At 33.5% G+C, this 24,811-nt stretch overlaps 2 protein-coding genes across 2 annotated transcripts; both read right to left on the reverse strand.

Moving 5' to 3' along the window:
• Window positions 1-3,773: 3,773 nt before the first annotated feature.
• On the reverse strand, window positions 3,774-4,529 carry LOC141644195 (putative gamma-glutamylcyclotransferase At3g02910). The gene has a single exon (XM_074453694.1). The coding sequence runs from the start codon at window positions 4,465-4,467 to the stop codon at window positions 3,940-3,942; it is 528 nt and encodes a 175-aa protein (XP_074309795.1). The 5' UTR covers window positions 4,468-4,529; the 3' UTR covers window positions 3,774-3,939.
• Window positions 4,530-19,354: 14,825 nt separating this feature from the next.
• On the reverse strand, window positions 19,355-20,245 carry LOC141644277 (uncharacterized). The gene has a single exon (XM_074453797.1). It carries the CDS (start codon window positions 20,136-20,138, stop codon window positions 19,608-19,610), a length of 531 nt encoding a protein of 176 aa, XP_074309898.1. The 5' UTR covers window positions 20,139-20,245; the 3' UTR covers window positions 19,355-19,607.
• Window positions 20,246-24,811: the final 4,566 nt, after the last annotated feature.

The following is a 24,811-nucleotide window of genomic DNA, read 5'->3' on the forward strand; positions in this document are numbered from 1 at the left end:
TCCATAACCTAGAAGGGCCCTAGTGGCAGAGCATGTACCTAAAAAACTAAAAAACAAAAAGAAAACAACATAAAAAAATTTGTGGACCGCCATATAAAATGCTTTTTCCCTCTTTAACTTCACTACACTATGATTTCTACTGTCTAGTGACATGGAAGACGGGTATTTATAAGAACTTAGGAGGCGGTCCACTACCGTGTTGCTGGTACTAGGAGTGGTTAAAGGATATGGCAAAGAGAAGATAGTAGTAGTTTTAGGACTGTTATCAGTGCAGTCTTCAATAAGGTTGAGCTCATTACTGCTCTCATCCTTTGGTAGTATCGCGAGCTCATATACCGTACTAGAGTTGTTCATGGACCGTCCAGTCCATTAAAATTGGTCTCTTAGTTCGTAAAAAAGAGGAAATCTAAGAAAATGAACTGATAAATAAATTATAATATCTGATAAATACATTACACACAAACAAAGAAGCCGGATAAATGATCTTGATGATTTTAGTTCGCGTATTGAGTCCGACATTTGGCTCTTGGATAATGGATATAACTCGTAGTCTCGTAGATACTTTTTAAATCAAAAGTATGTGTTATATGTAAAATAGTCGAGTCTGACACTTGTACAACATCGTATAGTTTTCTGGATGGGTTTTGCACATCTAACCGCTAGTAAATATGAAAAATTTAATATTTCAGTTTTCTTGTTAAGGATCAAAGATCGATCCAACGGATCATTAATAAAGAAATGGGCGGCTTTCAATTATTTTGAGATTATGGCTCTGATGTTGTTGTTACTGTTGTTGGCATCTTTCAATCAATAATTTCATAGAACTTACTCGTACATTACAAATATATAATTTGGTTACTGCGTAATAGATCCAATAATCGCGGTTTCTTAAGCTTTTATATCAAAGGCAAATTCGATTAAATAGAACTAATTGTACCAAATACCATAAGAAATTCAAGCATAAAGAACACAATTTATTTTGCAACTATGCCATTATTTGAAATACATCATATTTACATACTTTTACATTCTTAGCATATGTACAATAGAAGATCTATGCAAGATTGCAAGTAGCTACATGAGTACTCGCCCTACTGGAGTAGTCCCTCTTTTCAAGTCATTTTCATACGTCTGTTCAAAATATGAACAGAAATACAGAAATGACTTGAAAGGAAGGAGTATAATACATCCCGAGACAATCATAACCTCAAGTTATACATTCAATTACAAGGAAGGATGATTATATTATAACTCCACACTACTAATCTTCATTTAAGGACCTTCACTTATTTTATGTAAGAGTCCAAGGACCTAAAAACATCATTACTCTAATAGGATCTTCATGAGGAGTGTTAATTTTTCGCCTTGTAGTCGTAGTAGATGAAGGAATAACGCGGTGTTTAATCTCGCGATTAGTATTATGATGATGATGATGATTATCTCTTACCATGTTATTCATCCTATTGCTAGCGGCTTCGTGTGCTAACTTTAGTTCCTCTTCAATGACTCTCTTCCACTCCTGAGCTACTAAAGGAGCATCACAAGCGATCTTCACCGGTTTCATCTAATTGTATACTTACTATATTAGAAATGACTGAGACGGAGAGAGTATATTTAACTTAAAAATTAGATTGAAATGAACTACTGAACAAAAGCTAATGTAAGATTAATGTAGTGAAGACTTGGTGCTTCTATTTATAGACTAAGAAAAGTATAACATTTTTTAGAAAAAAAAAAAAATGGTATGGAGGGCCCCATCATGTAGGGAAGCGAAGAGGAAACTCCTATCATGGTGGCTCAATGAGTTTAAGGATATTTAATCTATCTATCATTAAATGCGGGTTTGAACCGAATACAGGCTGAACCTTATGGCCCTTATACAAGAGAGGTAGATGGTAAAGGATGGACTAACACATTAGGGTACGTGTGTGAGGTGGAGCGAGGGGGGACTAGCAGGGCTGCTCACCCCTGCTGGCATTTGAAAATTTCAAAATTTGTAGTTACATTTTTCGAGTTTTTTCGAGGTCCCCTTACAATATTACCGTTTTGCCTCCGCTGACTTAAAATGTTGGCTCCGCCACTGTGTCAGGCACTCGACATTCAAATAAGGGTACGTATGACACTCAAAACACTTTATTTTAAGCCAAAATGCGGATTTTTCAACAAAATAGCTGAGTCTGACACCTACACGGCTACACATGCACCCGTGCTGAATACTTCTAAACAAGTCCGAGTGACAGAGTCGTCGGCCACAATCAAAGTATGATGAATTGATGATAAAGTAAAGTCACTAAGGTCCCAAAAATCTGATAGGGAATCATGGCATCAAGTAGTGGATGGACCTACATATGTTGATATTAAAATTGGGATAGGATATGTAAATCGTTAGTTGTGGATAACACATCAGATTTTTTGATGTATACACAGTTTGCTGTATACCTAACAGTGATGTTTTTTGTGTTTTTTCCTTTGCATAATTGCATTATTACACCTATACATGTAATAAAATTAGGTCTTCCATAATTTAGCATATGCAATTTGTTTGTTTTCTCTATGTGCATAGAACCCAGCTTCGATTATTGTTTGTTTTTACTTTTTAGTAGATGTCGTAAAAAATCGTGTTTTAGAACAGTCTGACTGTTTTCTGAGATATCGAACATTGTTACTTCTAAACGGATATGAGTAAATCAGTAAAAGCAGTATATTATCAGTTCAGTTATCATGTAAGTTTTACAGAAGTTAATAACCGGGTTTTTGAAAAGTCCGACTGTTTTCTGAGATATCAGTAAGTATAGCATATCGGGAATTCTGTAAATATTGGTAGAGCAGTATATTAACAGATCGGTTATCAAGAATTCAAGATATACCTTAAACAATTAAAAAGGTAATAAACAGAATGCTAGGTGCAAAAAAATGAAGATTTGGCATCTGATACGAGCGAAAGCAAATGGTTTATTTTCGGAATTTGATATGAACAGATGATCAGTGAATCGAGTTAGGAATATCACAAGATCAGTATAAGTCAGATTATGCATCAGATTCTGCAAGCTGTAACTCACTAACTCGCAACTGGTGGTCACATCACATCATATCGGAATAATATGATGTTAACTCATGTCTACAGCCTACAGGATCCGGTTTAATCCCGATTTGAGCCGTGTAAGACCATAATGACAGTGGAGATTCGTTTCTCCCGAGTTTTAACACTGTCGCACATTCCTGATGACTGAAATTCGAGACTTCTGGTTAAAATTGCATCAACCCCTTACAAGTTAATCGAATTCAACGAAAACAGAATCTTGGCTCTCCGCTGTAGAAACAGAAACATAGTTTCGATTTGAAGAACTAATTAAAGCGTGCTCTTTATTTTAAGGTGGCGGACCTGCAGTTAGGCAAACTGAGGCATGAATATGAAATAGATTCCTTTAAGAAAGCAAAGTAATGGCGGAACTAGGAAGGCGTAGCAGGAACTGACCGCTTTCCAAAACCAGTCGAAGCATATACAGTCGATTGTCAATAAACTCATTTACGCTAGTATCTGAACTTCCTGACATTGGCAAAGCATTTACAGTCGACTGTCGATAAACTCATTTAAGCTAGTACCTGAACTTCCTGACTTTGGCAAAGCATTTACAGTCGATTGTCAATAAACTCATTTACGCTAGTATCTGAACTTCTGCGGTAGACAAACATGGGTTTGCGATATACACATTGTCGACAGAGTATTTCCCGAGTTTTTATCAATTGAAATCATCAACTAACGAACAAATTCATAATCATAATAAATTCGATTATTATTATTAATAAAAAATAAATCAACAAGAGGTCCAATTACTTTTGAGTAACAATAACGCCACTCAAAAATCAACTACACCACTTAATAAATAACTTAAATCAACAGCGATAAAACACAAGCATTTTACGAGTGACGTTTTTAAATCACTGTTGAAGATACAAAAGAATATAATCCTTCAATTTAAATCCAACATCTCTAGCCTCAATTCCAACATACTTATCCGCATCACTTAACCTATACTCCTCAATCCCTTCCCTTCCACTCTTCTCCCACATCTCCATCCCGAAACTCCGATCCGCGAAATACGCTTCCGCCTCCACCCTCGCCGCGCCGTCGCCACCGTCCGCCGGCGTCGGAACCACCGTCGCCGGCAGCCGCTCGTAGTGGCCGCGGTCAACGCCCTCGAGCTCGTCGAGTCGGGCCAGGGCCCGGCCCGATACTAAGTAGAGCTCGCCGGAGACCCGACGGCCCGACCCGAGATGGTTGATAAGGAAAGGGATGCCCAAGGGCCCGCGGACTAGAGGGTAGGGGTGTACGGTTGTGTGGGGCCCGAGGAATTGGGCGTCGTTTGAGGCGGTGAGGGTTTCGAGGAGGTGGTGGTTTGGGAAGCCTTGCTTTAGGGTTCCGTAGACGAAGATTAAGGCTTTGTTGTTGTCGTTGTTGGTCGACATTGTGGAGAGTGATGCGAGTTTTGGAATTATGATGAATTATTTAGTAGGGCAGAGCACGGGTCGGATATTAGTGTATGGGGTTATATTTAGGTGGAAGGGGTGGAAATTAGAAAAGGGCGTTTTTTATAACTTGATTTTTTGGTAGGTATTTGTTTGTTTGATTTGTAGTTCTTCTAAATTAAGAAAATAATCACGAGTTAATAACTTAATATGGTGCTAATTTGGAATATTGGTTTATTAATGTAGAAATGACTTAAAAAAAACAATTGGTCTCCTGACGCATTTTGACTTTCACATTTGTATATTTTGTGAGATAAAATGGTAGAATAAAACGGGGTTAGTGGAGAAAGGGGACCACATGAATAGTGTTGCAGAGAGAGAAAAAGTGGGTACATTGTGAGGTAAAATGGTATCCGTCTTCAGCTTGTGACGGATATGTCATGTCTTCAATGAGAATTTGTGTAAAAAAAAAAAGGTCAAATGGAATATTAGTATTTGTAATTCTTTGGTTGATTTTGTCTCTACTATCATCTCGTGTATTAAATAATTCCTTAGTATTGATAAATATGATAAATCGATCAACTTTGGCAATAAAATGAGTCACAAGATGAGGAAAAAAATCAAACACTATATCATCGTTGTAAAATTATTAATATCAACAACTCGGCAATGTTACTTAAAACAATACCCTCATATTCATTATGATATTTCACATTGCTTTTGGGTAGTTTTTAAGAAGAATGAAATTTGTGGTGGAAAATAGAGAAAAAGGAGAGTAAGAGAGGAAATATGAGGCCATAAATCCTAAGAACCACTAATTATAGACTAATAAGAAAAGTGAAAGATCTTAGTAATTTGTCATTTTAGAAAATGTGGAAGATGTCATAAATTAGGAGGGAGTAGTATTTAATTTTGTAACTAGTATAGCAACTCGTGTTATAGCACGGTAATTTTATAAAGGTTAATTATAAGATTTAGTGTATTAATATTATTTTAATAAATTGAATTTAAATTTAATTTAATGTAAATGTATTTTTATATAAAAAACGTAACCATAAGAAATATTCCATATATTTGGGTAGAATATTGTAGTAGAAATATTTCATATATGAGTTGACTATAATATTTTGACTACAATATATTTATATGAGTTGACTATAATATTTTGACTACAATATATTAGAAAGGAAATATATTAGAAGGAAATATTCTAAAAGTGAATATTCCGTATGGGGGAAAGATGAGCGGGAAACTTGAGCGGGAATAATACAGATGTGAATAACACAGATGTATTATTCTTTTAGTCTATAGGGGATTGAGAAATAAATTAGTATCCGGGACGGATTATAGTTTATTGGATCCTTATCTTTGCTCTTCTTAGTTTACCTATTTCTTGACGTTTTGCATAAGGGTGAAGTGCAAGAGAAAGTGTTTACCTTTTCTCACTTGGATTACCACGCAATTAAGATAGGTTCATCACAAACGGGCAAACAACTAATCTTGCTTACGTTGATAATACCTACGAAGTATTTTAATGGTAAAATTGATCCAATAACTACTGTTGATGATAACAAAAACAAACTTTTTGCTATTATTATGTAGACAAATGTCTTTATCATACGATACCTATTTTAGTCTGAACACGAATATTAACCCCCCCCCCCCCTCTTAAACAAAAATTTGTGCATCACAAATTATGCTCAAATATCAGTAGGGCTAAACAACAGACGGAAGGCTTAAGACCATCTCCAAGGCTCTGTTTGGCACGACACTTCAGGTAGCTTATTTGACCAAAGTAGCTTATTTGACCAAAATTTCAAATTCGATTTTTTGCAAGTGTTTGGTAAGTATCTTATTTGGTCAAATAACGTATCGAAATGAAATCTTCTACCTCGGGCAAAGATTGTAGCATTTGAGAAATCAGTGCAAAGACTTATTTTCCATTTTTTACCCCTTTATTCTATAATATTAAATAATTTTCATATCCTTTTACGTCAGTTTACCAAAATCATCTACCTTTTCAGCTAGTTTGCCAAACACATTTTTATATAATCAGTTACTTTATCAGCTCCTAATTTTCAACTACCATATCAGTTACCTTTTCAGGTTTCGGTTAGTTTTTCAGTTTTTAACTATCTTTTCAGGTTTCAGCTACCTTTTCAGGTAGTTTTGTCAAACAGAGCCAAGTCTCCAACCATGATTCTTTCTTCTCCTCATCTCACTCTCTCTTATCACTTCTTTACTCATCTACCTCATTATTCCACAACTTTTTAATTTTACACCCCCAACAATAATTTAAATTTATTCCTCATCACTCTCTTTCATCATTTATCTCTCTTACTTTAACATCCCCACACATTTTTACATTAAAAATCTATTTTTGTAATTTGCTCGAGTTTTGAACTCGATAATTTATCGACTTCGGTTTTATTATAGAAAAAAGGTAAGACGTGTGTGGATATATGTCAATATTACTACCTATTTGTAGAGGAAAAAATAGAAATTATGATGTAATTATTTTTTACACACTAATTATTGGCAAAAATAAAAAATTGATGAACAATTAATTCTTTCTATCCATTGTGACAGTCATTTGCTAAAACTAATTAGCCAAAAAGGCATATGTTTGCGGAGCAAAAATAATTAAAGTACTACAAAAAGTAATTTGCCGGGGGTGTAGGGGCCTTTCACGCTGTGCGTTTTCATACTTGACAAACCGCTGTGTGTCTTCATCCTCATACTCTTGTGTTGCCTTCAGCGTGGTTGAAAACCACACTTTACTCATCCTCGGTTTTTCGAGTAATCCATTCCTCGTGGTTGAGGATGGTCTGAAGGTAAGTGAATAATTATAGAACGACAAAGTTGAAAGTTCAATACTAATTGTTCACACTATTTAGTAATATGTCGACGTTATTTAGTTCGACCTCCCGAACGGATCAAATTGAAGTGTATAATATAATACACGACGTTATTTAGTACGACCTCTCGACATTATTTCGTGCAAAATGGCAAACCTCAAAGGAATCATGTACATTTTCCCTTTAAATTAAGATATGTCGAAACCGAATCGAATTTTTTAACGTAAGACACACGGGTCAGGAGACCGGAATATTGGAGCTTGTAACAGCGGCCCATGGACTATATATTTACAGACCATACACTATATATACATAATCTTAAGCCCAACATTGTCTTGATAACCAGCCTTAGGCCCCAATTGACTAATTGTCTACTATGTCGAGAACTTGATAACCAGCTTTAGGCTATGTTTGGCAAAGCATTTCATGATTTGATCTGGTGTTTTACCTAGTGCTGTTTGGTAAAGTTATTTCAGGTACCTGAAATGACTTTTCAGGTACCTGAAATGAAAAGGTACTTCAGGTAGCTATTTTAAGTTTCAGGTAGCTGAAATGTTCTACTTTACATATTTACCCTTTATTTAAATTAATTTATTATAATTATTAATATCCTTTTATGTCATTTTACAAAAAAATCAGTTACCTTTTCAGTTAGTTTTACCAAACACTTTACAATTAATCAGTTACCTTATCAGTTTCCAATTTTCAACTAGCTTTTCAGGTACCTTTTTAATTTCAGTCACCTTATCAGGTTTTAGATACCTTTTCAGGTTTCAGGTACGTTTTCAGTCAGTTTTACCAAACAAAGCCTTAGGCCCAACATTGTTTAAATTTTTTGGTACGGGATATTTGTTTGAATTTCCATGTTTTGTATATAATAAATCGAATATCAAATCAGTTTGAATAACCGTAACCTTGATTTACGCTGACTTTTTGAGTCTTTAATTCCTCATAAGTGAGATTGACTATGGAGTACTCGTGTGAAATTAGCAAAATTCTAAGGCGGTATTTAATAAAGATTTGGTTGAATTTATATTACATACCGCATTCTAAAAACGTATATTGTTTTGGGGGACCGCGATAAATAAATAGTCAATATTATAAGCGTGTAATTATTCTGTAACACCGTTGTTTACTGATCATGGAGGTTGGCATGTAGCATAAGAAGTCTTGGATCAATTATTTGGAATTTGACTGTAATCATTAAGGTTAAAACTTCAAATGTTGCATCATGTAAGAATATTATCAAACCTAATATTATTGTCGATTTCGTACTAAAGTATGAACGTGATTGATTTATTTTGACTGTATGGACCACCAACATATACCGATCACCCCAATAATAAAATTAAATATTTGTACTACTGTACTAGATTTTATACTACGATTTATTTGATTGATATGAAATTATAAATATGAAAATATAAACAATTTGATTGATTTCAATAAATGGGGGCACATGATGTTATTCCTCATTTATTACTTTACAAAAAGTCAATCAAAATTCAATGTATCCTTTTTAATTTTAATGGGCCACCAACACTAAAAAAAAAAAAAAAAATCGTCAGCCACAATAATTTTTGTATAAATGAAATTTTCGAACGAATATCATGGACATAACGCAATATAACTAAAACTGTCGACTTATCTAGTTCTTTTTTAAGGGGTTTATATAGAGTTATTAAACCGAAATAGATTTGAATCGATTTAAGCACTGTCCCATACGACACATTATGGTGAAAGTTGCATCAATTCTTTTATACTTGTATAATACGAACCTATTTGTTTAAGAATGATGAATTTTATTTTATCTTTGTTGATTCATTTTAAGTCAATTTGATGTCGTTCATAAAAAAAATGAGCTTTTCTTTTCAGGGTGAAACGATTTTCTCTTTCAGAAGAAACATGAACCTATTTTATAGTCTTGATTGGAAACTTAATTAGTGCAATAATCTTTTTAATAATTTAATTGATAATGTCACAAAAACATTAGTAAAAAAATTTCTTTTATAGCACAATATTGGCCATGTCAGATTGTCAGGGAAATGAAGCAGGTTTATGATAACAGATACTAGGAGATAACATTTGTAGACTTAGGCTCTGTTTGACAAAACTACCTGAAAAGGTAATTGAACTCGAAAAAATCGAAAAAATGAAAAGCTAACGAAAACGAAAAGGTAATCGATAAGGTAGTGAAAATTAGGAGGAATCGATAAGGTAATCGATTATATAAAAATGTGTTTGACAAACTAACTGAAAAGGTACCTGATTTTGGTAAAATGACGTAAAAGGATATGAAAATTATTTAATATTATAGAATAAAGGGGTACAAAATGGAAAATAAGTCATTTCAGTCACTGATTTCTCAAATCTTTACCCGAGTAGCATTTCATTTCAGGTACCTTATTTGACCAAATAAGCTACTTGCCAAACACTTGCAAAAAAATCAGGTAACTGAAATTTTGGTCAAATAAGCTACTTTGGTCAAATAAGCTACATGAAGTGTTGTGCCAAACGGAGCCTAAGGTTATTAGATTTAGTAGCACACTTAACCATCAAATTTAATTAGCAAAACTGAAAAGGTGTTTGTACACTAACAGATTACACTCTATATGTCAATTATATTTTTTTTTTTAATGTATAGACATGGATAATGCAGTTATAATCCCGCGTGTTATTAGCTACATATACAAAATTACTATTATAGGAAAAATATATGCTATCGACATCATTTAAGGAACATATGAAATTAGTAGATTGAATGGTTAATTACTTAATTTACTGATTAATAAATATCATGACCTACTAATTTATCTAATGTACATCAATGCTCCAAACAAGGCCATGTTGTATGAAAAATATACTCCTTCTATCCCGATCATTTGTTATCTTATTCTTTTGAGGTATCTCAGTCAATTGTTGTTATTTCTATTTCAATTTAATCATTCACACTTAATTTAGTCCACTTGTCATTTAATAATTAACCCCTTTTTTTTCTTGATCTTTGTGTCAAAACCAAAGGACAACAATTGACCGGGACGGAGGGAGTATGCAAGATTCATAAAGAACCTTGAGAATTGAAGCAAAACATGTGTGATGAACTAATTGAAGCAAAACATGTGTGATGAACTAACTAATCATTAATCATTGCATAACGTTATTATTAATGTAATATATTAACGTTATCTTTCCAATCAAAATCTTTATCTTAAATCCATAACATTAATCAAAAATCCAAAATTGATCCTCTTGCAATTCTATCATCTAGCCAAGGTTCAATGACTTTGGCCTCTCCTTCAAATTAGAATGCAAATGATCTTAATCTCATTGTATGTGTCATAGTGTCAAAGCACTAGTTTTTGTTAATGCCAAAAATTGTGCCATAATAAGAGGGAACACTCTAGCCAATTTAAATAATTTATCCACATGGAGATTAACTCCTTGTTCTTGTGTTGCGGGTGCGTAAAAGAGGAATGGTGTAATACAATTGAGTGAATCGGCTCGATGAACTCCAGTTCTGAAATTAAAAGGTCAAAGGATCGGATTGGGTCCGATAATGTACCCTAGTTGATTTTGAACGATTTTAAGTTGATCCGACTATCGGTTTAGGGTGTTGACTAACTAAAGTTTGGTTCTTAAGGAGTGTCATCCTCTTGATATTAGTACTACTGCACTTCTACTCGAATATATTAATATATCGAATTAATTGGGCGAGCCTTGTTTTTCTTATCTCCAAATTAGTTTGAAGTCTGGTCATTTGAGTCAAGTTATTTTTATGGTCGACTAAGTGAGCTCTCCATCCTTTTTATTTGTTTATCTTTAAGGCCCTGTTTTTTTAGACTTAATTTCAGTTCTAATAAGTTCAGTTCAGCTCTATTAAGTTCAGTTCAGCTCCATTCAGTTCAGTTCAGTTCAGAGTAGTTTATTTCAACATTAATATTATTATTCTTATTTTATATTCTTATTGTTATCATTATTATTATACAAATTTATTTACTATTGTTATTATTTTATTAAAATTTATTTTTAATATTTATTATATTGCTATTTATTTTTATTATATCTATTTATTACTCCCTCCAATTCGCTATAATGTTCCCTATTTCCCAAAACGGATTATTCAAGTAATGTTCCTCTTTCCTTTTTTGGTAACTTTTTCTCTTATTTTATTCATTTCTCTCTCCTATAATCAAACCCCACCCAACTCTTTTACTCCTATTTTATTACTTTTCTTAATATTTTGGCCCCACAACTCCTTATTTAACTCCTATTAATTCATCTCTCTCTCCTAACACCAACCCCACATTTGTCCTTTATTATTTTATAATCATCTTTCTTAAGTATTGTGCCATATTGATATGGGAACATTGTGATGAATTGGAGGGAGTATTATATTATTATGATTAATGGCAATATTAAGGTATTAATTTTATTATTATTATTATTATTATTATTATTATTATTATTATTATTATTATTATTATTATTATTATTATTATTATTATTATTATTATTACTATTATTATTATTATATTTTTATATTATATTTATTATTTATTAATATATTCATTTTTATTAATATTATTAATAACATATTTATTATTATTATTATATTAATTAATTATTATATTACATCTATTATTATTATTATTATTATTATTATTTATATTAATTATTATTTATAATATTTATATTATACTTATCATATTTGTTTTTTAGTTATTATTATTAATATATTATATTATTTAATATATTATAATATTATTAATAATATTATTTATATTACTAATATATTATTATTATATTTATTATTATATTACTATTTTATTTTTATATTACTTATTAGATTATTATTATATTATATTGATATTTTATTAATAATATTATTATAACATTTATTATTATTATTATTTGTATTATTGTTATTATATTATTATTATTATTATTATTATTTTATTATTATTATTATTATTATTATTATTATTATTATTATTGTCTTTTTATTTTTATTTCAGTTGACTTTAGTTCAGATCAGTTCAATTCAATTGATTCGATTCGATTCGATTCAAATTTCTATTAAGTTGATTCGATTCGATTCAACTCCATTAAATTCAGTTAAGTTCAGAAAATTTTAGTTTAAAAGAACAGGGCCTAAATGAGACAGAGAAAATAATTGTCAAAGATCGATTCCTTCTTAATTGGAATTTCGTAAAACCACGATCGGGACGATTTGGATTTGGCACAGCAAAACTCCAATGGGATAACATGTTAGTTTGACTAATATGAATCAAATCCCACCTCAATTTCACAAGAGAAACATGAAGAGCGTAATTCGTACGTTAAGACATCCGATAGTGCAAGGTGATGAGTTATCTTTCTCATGAGGCATAAAGTAAAAGGACAAATAGATATAATCAAAATGAAAGTCGATTCACCTTTATTACATCTAGCAGATTCCCTGACACTAATTCTTATAGGGAGCTGATATTTCCACGAAGGATTCCTTTAATGCCACGAAATTTATGCTGCAACTGAAAGATTCTCCACTGTTCATGCAGTAATAGAATGAGTGGCATTAACATATTTGGTCGTGGCAATATGCCGACCCATTCTTATATTAGACGGTATCATAAATTCATAATCAGTCTATAAACACTCGTTTATATTATAAGAGTTTTTGCTATTAACCTTCACAATCATTTATTTCCTTTAATTTAAATTTTCAACTCGTCTCTCACAACGAGCCATCACAATGCTCAATCCACCAAGCGAATAATCCCCACCCATTTCCCCCCTCTAACACTTGAAACGAGTTAAGTATTGTACATGGTATATATATAAGATAAAAGAAGAATGTATTGTGACTAACAAAAGGTTTGGTCTATCCAAATAAGAGCATATTAAACTCATTTTTATCTTAGCATAAATATTACTCACCGTTTTAAAAGAAACTTCTTAATGTTTATCAGATGGATGAAAAAAAAGAAAAAAAATATATATACGAATCAAAATCTTTTTATCCAAAAGGTAGGTATAAAGCATCTCAAAGTGATAATCGATTATCCAAAAGGTTTGGTCTATCCAAAAGGTAGGTATAATTTGTGTCAATGAAATAAGAGAAAATGCACTTGGTATCCTTAAAGTTTCGATTTTTGCCCGAAATACCCAATTTTATGTTCTGGAAATCTTTAAGAGGCTATAATTCGTGTCTACGAGTTCAGAAAATGATAATTTTTTTTCAAATCAATTATCTTTTCGAGAATTACGATTTGAAAAAAAAATTATCGTATTTGGATCCCGTGGCTAGGAGTTTTTGTACGTCAAAGTTTTTTTTACCGAACAAACTTTGAGTGACCATATCTCTTGCTCATGAATTCCAAACTCGACAATTTTTTTTCAAGTTGTAGCTCTCGAAAAGATAATCAATTTGAAATAAAAAATCGTCACTTTCCGAGCACGTAAACACGAGTTATAGTCTCTTACTCTGGATCAAAAAATTGGGTATTTCGGACAAAACATCAAAGTTAAAGGGCACCGCGTGCATTTTTCCAGTAAAGAAAAAATTGTAGATAATTTTGCCATCTTTTCACATTGTTAAGGAGGGGTCATGACTATGAGTCATGGCTTCACATGTTCGGCAGATGGTATCACCCGAGGTCTTGAGAATGACATTTTATTAATCCCTTAATCTTCTAGACCACAACACCTCCTTCTTTATTTATTAGATTAGACAATACTCTTAAATATCTTTTAAAATGGTATTTTGTGAAAATAATCCCTTTATTTTTTCCGAGTGTCAAATGTGGAACATGACCTGGACAAATATATGCAGGAAAGGGATTCAAACTCGTGACCTATTATCCCTTTAATGTCGTGTGATTGTAAGTTCATTTATTAGTCGTTAAGTGCTTTCATTTCAAAGGGAAAGAAAATAATCAAAACATGATTTGTGATATACTGATATTAAGTCAACTTTATCACTCACATTAGTTGAATCATAACTATATATATGTATATAGTTTCTTAATTTATTCACCAATCTCATCCAACTTCTCTAAAACTTTTCGGACTCCATATTTTCATTTCACTAATTGATTTTGGTGATTTTAAGTCGTTATATCAGAATTTAAACCGCGATTGTGTCATGTAAATGTTCACTCACATATGTTGCACAGTACCAGGGGCGTCTTAAAAGAAATGGAGGCCCAGTGCGACACGGAAAAATGAGACCTGAAAATGAATGCACAAGTATATTATACTTCGAGATTTGTATTAAATTTCATTAATAAAAGCTTATAACACGGTGACCAAAAGCGGAGGCCCGGTTCCCACGCCCGTGGTTGCCCGTGGCCTTAGACACCCCTGTTGCACACTTTCTAGTACTGGTACAAGAATTCGAAGTGAAATCCATTATTCCTCTCAAAATCTCAAAACGACGGACTCTCTAAACACGACACGGTAGTCCGGTACTCGAACCGGGGCCACTCCCAACTTCCCCAAGGGCAAGGGCCAAGAAACAACCTTCCGATCAAAAGGCTTTAAGTAACCCTACATTTGTATATAGTCCATTGTTTAACTTGTTAGTGGAATTGTGATCATGATGTTAAAAAGGATGTCAGATTAAAAGCAAAAATTCCACTAACCATTAAAAACTTTACACATTATATTAAGGACACTTTTGTTTTGTGTGACATAAAAAAAAGATGAAATTATTAAAAATGTAAAGAGACAAATGAACGTGCAAAAGAGGTGTTTAGAAGGTTGATGATAATATAGGCTTCACGCCTTTGTAAGTTCGTGCACCACGGTTGATGAGAATTTACGTGGACTGTGTCACTGCCTCACGGGGTTTATTCTTCCAAGGATGTTGTTTCCTTACTTACAAACTCATCATTAGTCCCCTTTCTTTGTGCTTGTACCAACTTATTTGATTAAAATAAAAATAAATAGCGTTATTTGATTGTATAGTTTTAATGTAACTCTCTCATATATACACGTAGTTAAGTTCTCCACAGTTATATTACAAGTTATATATTCTGACTCTTCTGATTCCTTCATATATGTATTTTATGTTCGACATACACTCGATATTAGGACAAGGATATGAAACTTTGATGCCTCATTTAAGCCAAAATATGCATACTTTTTATAAATCGACGAGTTTGATGCTTAAACATGCACCTGTGCTGGAGACTAATCAAGGAGTCTGAGTCACATAGCTCACCACTTACCATTGAGTAGTCCTGAAGATTGTTAAAGTGTTGAACAATTAATTGAGTTTCAACTATTTACTTAAATTTTTAATTGAGGTGATATTAGTCTTATAATTCAGAGATTGTATATTTGAGCATATCAACTTCAAGAAATCTGCTATTATCGTTTTTGGTAAGAATGACCAGTGGGGTTTGGCGAATGCCCAAAAGTTGGGGTGCCAACTTTTACATCTCCCTGTGAAGTATCTTGGTATTCCGTTGGGAGCGAATCCGAATAGAATTTCAACCTGGGAACCAGTTATTGCAAAGGTGAAAAGCAGATTAGCGAGTTGGAAGATCGGGTTAATTTCGAAAGCAGGCAGAGTGGTTCTCATCAAGTCGGTTCTTAACTCTTTGCCCCTCTACTTCATGTCTATCTTCCGGATACCTAGTGGGGTCTTGAAAAAGATTATCAATCTTCAAAGACGATTCTATTGGGGACATACTGATGGCTGCCATGTTGTGCCGCTAATTAAATGGGAAGTTATCCAAATGCCAAAGGAGATGGGTGGTTTGGGAATTGGTGATTTGCAGGTTAAAAACGCAAGCTTCCTGTTTAAATGGTGGTGGCGTTTCTCTCAGGAGCATCAAACGTTATGGAAGAAAATCATTTGCTCCATACATGAGCTAAACCCGGATAGTATATTTAGAAGGGAGGAGAAGGTGGCCAGATATGGGTTATGGAAGTCGATTTGCTCTGTAAATGGGTGGAACCTACATATTTGTGAGGTCTCGAAAAAAGGGATTCAAGTACAAGTGGGTTGTGGCAATCTTTGTAAATTTTGGGATGATGTCTGGATTGATAATTTATCCTTGAAAGAAGCTTTCCCGAGGCTCTTTACACTCGTCACTCTGAGAAATGTTGTAGTGTGGTGAGATGGGTAATTGGAATGGTGACGCTTGGAGCTGGCAGTTTCTATGGAGACGGAATTTGTTTCAATGGGAACTATCGCTATTGGATAACCTAAACTCGATCATTAGTGGCTTCAAACCTTTAAGGGATGAAGACGATCGCCTTATTTGGTCCCTTGACAATTCCGGTAAATTCACATCTCATTCTTTTGTTGATGCTTACTACAATTTCAAATATAATCGGTAGTCAAGAATGAATGGTTCAAACATGTCCTGCAAGGTATTGCGCCTCCACGATATGAAATTTTACTTTGGGCTATCTTTGTGGAAAAAAATAAATACAAGGGATAGAATCTTGAAATGGAAGTGCTTAAGCCGTGACGAGATGACATGTATATTTTGTAGTGATTGCTTGGAGACGGTCAGTCACCTGTTCTTGCATTGTAAATTTTCTTGGCGCATTTGGGCGGATATTTGTGAAACTTGGGTGTGACTTGGGTGTGCCCCAACGAAATTGATCTTTGCCTTTATCTTTTGGGTTGAGTCTCCCTTTCTTTGGTTTTGAGAAGCGTCTTTGGAATGCGTTTTTCATTGCGATTGTTACCATGATTTGGGAATTGCGGAATGAGGCCATCTTCGAAAATAAACAGCCCAATTGGAGTGATTTTACGGACAAAGTTTTTCTTAGGATTGGTGTGTGGTCTAAAGCTTGGAAGGAAAAGTTACCATATACCTTGGAAGATTGGCTTAACAATTGGGATTCAATAAGGTCTTGGAAGAAGAAGGGGATTGCGCTTTGAGGACCATCTTGATTTCACTTTGAGTAGATTGTTTTGGCTGTGTGTAGCCTTGCTCTTCCCTTTGTTTTTTGTTTGTTTGTTTTCTTGTTTGGTTGTTTTGCGTTCGGTTTTGAGACCCTACTCGCTGTAGGTCTTGGGTTTATCCCGTCTTTTATCAAAAAAAAAATTTGAGCATTTCGATAGTGTAATACTTTTTGGGAAATATTGTCTCATTTTGGCCTTATTTTTTTCTGCTGAAAGGAGCTTAACTAAACTAAGCTAAACCGAATGAAGCTAAAGTAAGCGTTATGCCCTAAGCCCCTAATCTTTTGGAATTAATTTAAGCTCATTTCAGTCCAGTTTAGCTCTATTATGTTCATTTCAATTTCATTCAGCTTAGCTCATCTCTTCACAAATTAACTTTTGCTTCAGTTTAGCTCCATTAATTTCAAGTCAGAATCACCCTCGTAATCCTATGTTCCGAATCACTCTATCTAAGAGTAATATAATTGCTTCATTATTGAATTTATAAAAAAAAAATTACTTATCATATATTTGACCAACATTAATAATTACATTTTGATCTTACCAATTTGTGTGAAGATATAAAGTAGCTACATTTTTATCCATATGTCCTTAGAGCACACGTTAGAAAAATCGTTTTTTAATAATTGTTTTATGGTCTTATTCTCAAGCTAAGGCCATGTTATAAAGGGCTTGCATTGTGGTACCAATCTCAACTAATGTTTGATTATTCCCGATCAAAACATATAAAATTTTGGTTCAGAAGATTTGCAACCTCAATTTCTCATAATTCAGTGTCACAACATTAAGTAGTAGTGAATTATGTTGGAATTATGTCGAATTGCACATGGATTTGTTACATTTGCCATGTTACTGTTATTAAAATAAGCAGTCACGGCGTGGCATAATTGGAGTGTGGTATACCATGCTGTAATAGGAACAATTAAGAAGGTGAGCCCTTTATCCCGTTTTATATAATTCTTTCCCTAATTTATATAAATGAGAAATGATAAATACAATTTTTAGGGTTGTATTTAAGAAGCCGAAAGAGGAAATGAATACTTAATATATGCATGCAATTTGGTTTTTAATTTTAAAATTAATACCAAATTTAGAAGGTTTTTTTTTTTTTTGGTCTAAACCATCCGGTAATCCGAACCACATTGGGCCGACTAATCCGGATTTCGGGGCGTGTCCAAGGATTACGGTATTTAAACCCCTCCCAATCGCAGTTGTGGGGGATCGATCCGCAGACCTCCCTACCAAGCGCAGCCCCATGCTACCACTGCTCCAACCAACGATTGGTATTTAGAAGGTTTTATTAATGCTTAAATAAAACCTTAAGAGCTGTATTTATCATTACCCTAAATAAATTAGCGATTTAATAAAGTGGGTATGGTGTTCTGGTTGCTCACCTAAGACAGGAGTTTAATCTTTGTTCTTAATCTTGCATAAGATGGTTTTACGTTACGGAATTTAAACTCATGTCATAAGTACCACATTTCATGACTTTACCAACTAAATTAGTTGACATATGCATAAAAGAAGCTATTATGAAAACCCATTTTACACAATATTTTTGTATGATCGCCTTACACATTACACAGAGTATTTGATGTCCATGAGAATGAAACAAACATTCACATTACACGGAGTATTTGATGTCCATGAGAATGAAACAAATATTCATTAACCTTCTGCTTAATGGGGTTTGACATATGACAAACTAAATTCTATAGAGTTTCAGCAAATCGGTTTTTCTAATGCATGTCCTAAAAATATACATTAATAACCTGAACCTGATAAGATTCACTCGATATTTTCATTAGTTATCACGAAAATGAGTTTACACTTGAATATATCAAAGCGTTTAGATGATTGATTGATATGTGTACAAATATACGTTAGAAAAACCGCAATATCGTCGATTTTATTTCGGGAAAGTACTCCACAATAAATTGCAATAATTGACAAAATAGGAAAATGAATAGTTCTAGTGTAGACAAAGAGACACAGTGAGTTATTAACTTCAATTATTGCCATTATTATCATCGCCCAATAATTACCAAGCATACATTAAACTCGATTAATTGCCGTAAAACTGTTAAAAAAAATCGCGAAATTTACTATTCCATCAAATATTAATTTCCAAAAAATAAAATAATACAATATCATTCAAATTTAATATACACAAAATAAAATTGTACGTAAAAAAACAAAAATATTCTATACGGAAACCTTAAGTTTATGGGTTTTCTAAGTGATCAAAATTCTACAGTATACCCCTAAAACTATACGGATTAGACAATTAGTCGATACGATACCACTGTAGAAAACCCAGAAATTGAAGGGTACACCGTAGAATTAGAAAAGACTCAACCTCGGTGCAAGGGAGACCGCTCGTGAGCAACCTTAGACGCTTTAGAATGCCGAAAGACGTTCATGGGACTCGGAAAGTACCACCCTTTCGCTTTCACCGGTTCGCTGCCATAAGCAACCGACTTAGACCGGGATATTTTCTCGACCGGGGACTTTCTTCGTCGAAAAACCGACCAAAACGACGTCGTTTGAGGCGGTGGTGGGGCTGGGTCGGTAGAGGGGAAACGGGCGGAGCGGAAGAAGGGGAATGCGGAGGATGAGCGACGAGAGAAAGCGGGTTCGGTGTCGATAAGGGTTGAAATTCTGGCCGATGAGGAGGAGATGTCCAAAATGTAGAAAGACGAGTTCGAGGAACGGGAGGAGCAGGAGGAGGAGGAGCAAGTGCAAGGACGGAGATGAGCGCAGTCGGGACAAAGCGCTTCGAGACGGTCTATTAGACAAAGAGGGCAGATACCGTTACAACGGCGTCGTTTTGATGAGGGATGTATAGTGCATTTGTATACGTCTTCTTCTTCGTAGAATGCCATGTTGGGTAAGAGCGATTTTGATGCTGACGGAATGTTGAGAGTTGAGAGATGGTTTGTGTGAAGAGTAAGATTGGGTGTGTGAGGAAGTAGGAGACTTGTGGAATGTTTTTGTGGGGGTATATAAAGGGATGTAGGATGGTTGGTTAGGGTGTTAACTATGGTTAAGGAGTTAAGTATGTGGGGTTAATGATGGGGGGATTAATGTGGTTTATGTGGAGATTGTGCATTTGTGCCATTGGCCCATTGTGGTATGTGAAAGGTCAAGGCCTCTTTGTTTAGGTTTGTTCAATTCAGTTTAGTTTAATTAATTTTTATTAAGGCGTTGTTTGATAAACGGTATATTGACCAATTTTTAATATATTTAAGGGGTTTAGCATGTTTGACCAATTAATATGCTAATTTTAATGTTTGGTGAACAACATATTGAAACAGCATATTTGGGATCAATATGCTGTTTTACAATATGCTACTTACCCCAATATATTGGTTAACATATTCTAAAGTAAGAATTTTTTCTTCAATTTACAAAGAAAATTAATAATCTATTAATTGTAAAGGGAACATTTGGTCATTTGGATATGAAGTAGACTTTACAAATTGTGGCCCAAGTTCTTTGATCTATAAAGTTGAAGAGTTTATCAACTGTATATCGTATACTCCCTCCAATTCAGACATATGTAAAAGTAAGCAAAAAGTGGTTATTTAAGAAAATGTGGAAAAATAAGGGGTAAAGTAAGAAATATTGATTGGGGCCACATGGGTTTAGGTGGATTAAATAAGTAGTTGGTGAGTGGGTGAGTGGATGGTAAAATTGTAAATAGGTAGTGGATGTAAGGGTAAGTTTGTCATTTTCCATGCAAAATATGGTATATTTACATTGTTCTGGTTCATCCATTTTAGGGAAGTGTTTACATATGTCTGGATCGGATGGAGTATGAAGTAGTAATTATGCAAAGGGAACATTTGGATGTGAATTATAGAAATTTACGTTGTATCTAATCTAAAACTAGTTGACATTTATTGAATTTTCGGATTTTATTGTGTTTTGAGCGTGCTGGACAATTGCCTGCCAATTGGCTAGTGTAATGTTTCTTCAATTAGTCTTACTATAAATGGATGGATATATCAATCTAAAGTAAAAGAAAGGTCAAATATGCTTAAAGTGGTGATATTTTTGGACCTTATCGTACGACTTGTTGCTTGTCTTATACTTAAAGTTGATGGATATTTGATCCCTCTATAATTATATACGGATATATCCCGTCTATAATGAGAATTTGTGATGTTTCTTATCAAAAGACATTTTCCGTTCATTTGTTCAACTTCACCTCAATTTAACAATTTCTACCTAATTGTTGTTTTTGCATTGTAAAATAGGAGTTAGGACCACTGTAAACCCGGTATTACCTTGGTAATAATCTCTTGCGCGATGAATCACATGCTATATATGGTACTTCCTCTATCCCAATAAATAGTTTACCCTTGTTTTATCTTGTGAGGAGACAATAAAACTAATCTAAACTATTGACTCGGAAGGAGGGAGTAATAATGATACATTGATCTGTTTTGCCGACGGTTTTTACTTGGCCTTCAGAAACAAGGAAAAGGAGACACGAGAAACTTATCAAGAATTTTTTTTTTTTTTTTTTTTTTTGGCAGCTGTAAAGAAGGTTTATATTCTCAATGCTCGTGTAGTGAGGCCATGAGCTAAATATATTTAGATTTCTAGGTAAAAAACTAAAGCATAAACAATGAAAAATTGAACATAAACTGAAGATATCGGCAACGACTCCTTTCACCAGGTGGTGTACCCGCTCGTCGGTCCCTGCAAGCTGACTTTTCTTTTATTTTTTTAGATTCTCAAACCGAAGAAATTATGTGATCACGAAAACCACAGCTCAAGTGGCAAGCAAATAAGTAGAGTGTGTTGCGCTTGCGCTGGATTGGAAGGAAATAGAGTAAAGTATGTTGTGGTGGACTTGAAGGTTGCTATTTTGGAGGGCCGCAAATATCCAAATCCCACAAAGGAATTACAAGTATAAAGCCCGTGTAAAAGGCCCAATAAAAAGTTCTCAGCAACTTTTTTACAGGCCGTTCTATAGTATAGGATATGCCCAATAGAAAGTTAGCCCAACTAGTATACTCCGTACATAAAAACCAATAAAAAGTAAGAGTATTTTAGTGGGCCAATAATGGTTAATAGAGCTGGGCCTATTTGAATTCTTTCCTCGAGTCGTGCTAAAGGTCGTCGACACTTTTACTAATTATCGTCGACAATTAACGCATCTTTCCAATATTGCCTCCATTAACCCCATTTGTCTCTCTCTCTCTCTAATCTTTCTAAAACAAAAAAGATGGTTTTTTTGGAAAAAAAAAATCGTAATTTAATTTACGAACTTTTCGATTAAAACGGTTTTAAACATATAGACTAATGACGGTAACAACGATCAAGGTAGTAACGATGTTCAACAGATATGTTTACGTTTCAAGTTTATGATTTGACGAACGGATTAGCGATTATCGATCCACGCACCCTAAACTAATTTAAGACGGAAATTAATAATTATTTTTTTAAAAAAAAAGTTATTAAAAAAGGGCCTCGATGAAGAAATTTTTCGTCCAGACAAAAATATTTTTCGTCTAGACCTGGGCCTGGACGAAAATATTTTCCGTCTGGACCTGGGTCTGGACAAAAAATATTTTTGTCTGGATCATGGTCTGGACAAAAAATATTTTTCGTCTAGACCTGGGCCAAGAATGCTCCACAAGATTTTGCTCTTGGGAGACTTGATCTTGGATCTCCTGCTAATTTCACCCAAGTTTTAACCACTATACGTCTATACTCCACCTATGCGGGTAACAGTTCATAAATCTTAATGCTCATTAGTCATTAGTCATTACTATACATATAATATACAAATTGTTACTCCCTTAGATATTTTAGTCAATAGTTTACGTTTATGTTTTGGGTATGTTTTTACTCTCTACTTTATCAGTTAGTCTTGCTGAAGACGAGTCGGAGCAAGTGACGGGTAATGCCACTCACAAAACGGATAGGGGGATAAGGTGGGGGCACCCCCATGTGCTTCCCTCTCTCCTTTATTTGGGTCATTTGTGAGAGGAAATGGTATCCGTCACTCCAAAGTGACGGATACGTGCCGTCTTCAATGAGATTTTGTGCTACTTTATCTTTTAATCTTTTAATTATATTAAAAGCAATCCCCCTTCTTTTGATACTTTGATCTTTGTGTATAAAGTATATGTAAACATTTCATTGAGACAAATGGAGTATAATATGAAGCTCATTTCATGCATACGGATAATATGAAATCAAAATTCCGTATCAGTCAATATAGAATAAATTAGAATTGACATAGTGACGGATAAGTAATAATTTAAATTTATGTATTTCTATTAATGAAAATAAAACATACATAAAGTACTACAAATTTAAATTATATTTCAACTTGTAAGCTTACTAACTTTATTTTATTATTAAGAAAATAATTATTTCACTATCCTAGGTATCCCTTTCAGATGGCAACAAATGCTCTAATCCACTAGTAAACTAATATAGAAAACAAAGAGTAGAAGAGTAGTTTATCTAACTTAGCTCATGGAATTTAATATACATACAAAGAAAGGTACACTTAAATTAATCCTTATTATTATAATTGATTACAAAAGATTTGATTCATGAAATTAGGGATTCCTAAAGCATCTTTGATTACTTTAATTTAATTATGAGTGCATGAGAGATGCCTAAATTCAGAAAAGTCAGTGGATTATTGAGTTTTAAAGTTAATATAAATTGTACTCTAGCTCTTTCATACGGAGTATTTAATTAGTCTTTCAACATTTTTTCACTTTTGATTTGTAGAAATGAACATTGTCAAAAATCCGAAAGTTTAATAAACTCAGTCAATATATTCACGGTTATTGTACTTTGGGAATGTGAATGATGAACCTTTATCTATTTAACCTTGGCTTTCTACGAAGTATAAGCTTTGTGTGTGGTTGATGGATGAAATGATACAACATTTCCCAAGCACTGCTCATCTAAGGTTAACACGGTTAAAAAAAGAAATAAGACATTCTTAAATGGACCGAGTATGATAACAACGTATATTTGTTATATACAAGAATTATTTCTCTAGTGAAACCGTGTTCTGAAAAGTGATAAAGGAAATATATACGAGTAAAAACGAATAAATGGATCGTTCGATTAATTTAAAACGATAATTGTGACTTAAAAGCTGGTTGAATTTGTCCATTGGCTAGTTTAGTTTAATTGACACACTAGGCAAAATGCACTTATAGCCTGGTCATTATGGATTGACCACCCAAACCAAAAACCAAATAACAATTATAAAAATGTAGAATCTTTTCATTTTTTTAATAAAGCATGAAATTATTGACAGAGATAATTGGGTATGACATATGACCAATAATAGCATACAATTATACAAGTGAAGAAAATTTGGATTCAGGTGGGAGTGCTTAAAAAAAAGTACAATAATGTCCTTGATTTGGGCCAAGGCCAACTACTATTGAACAATGTATGGAAACAATCATTTGTAATACATTTTTTAATTAATTAATAATAATAATAATAATAATAATAATAATAATAATAATAATAATAATAATAATAATAATAGGTGCATAAGTTA

Source organism: Silene latifolia, chromosome 1 (genome assembly GCF_048544455.1).
Source record: "Silene latifolia isolate original U9 population chromosome 1, ASM4854445v1, whole genome shotgun sequence".
NCBI classification, from domain to species: domain Eukaryota; kingdom Viridiplantae; phylum Streptophyta; class Magnoliopsida; order Caryophyllales; family Caryophyllaceae; genus Silene; species Silene latifolia.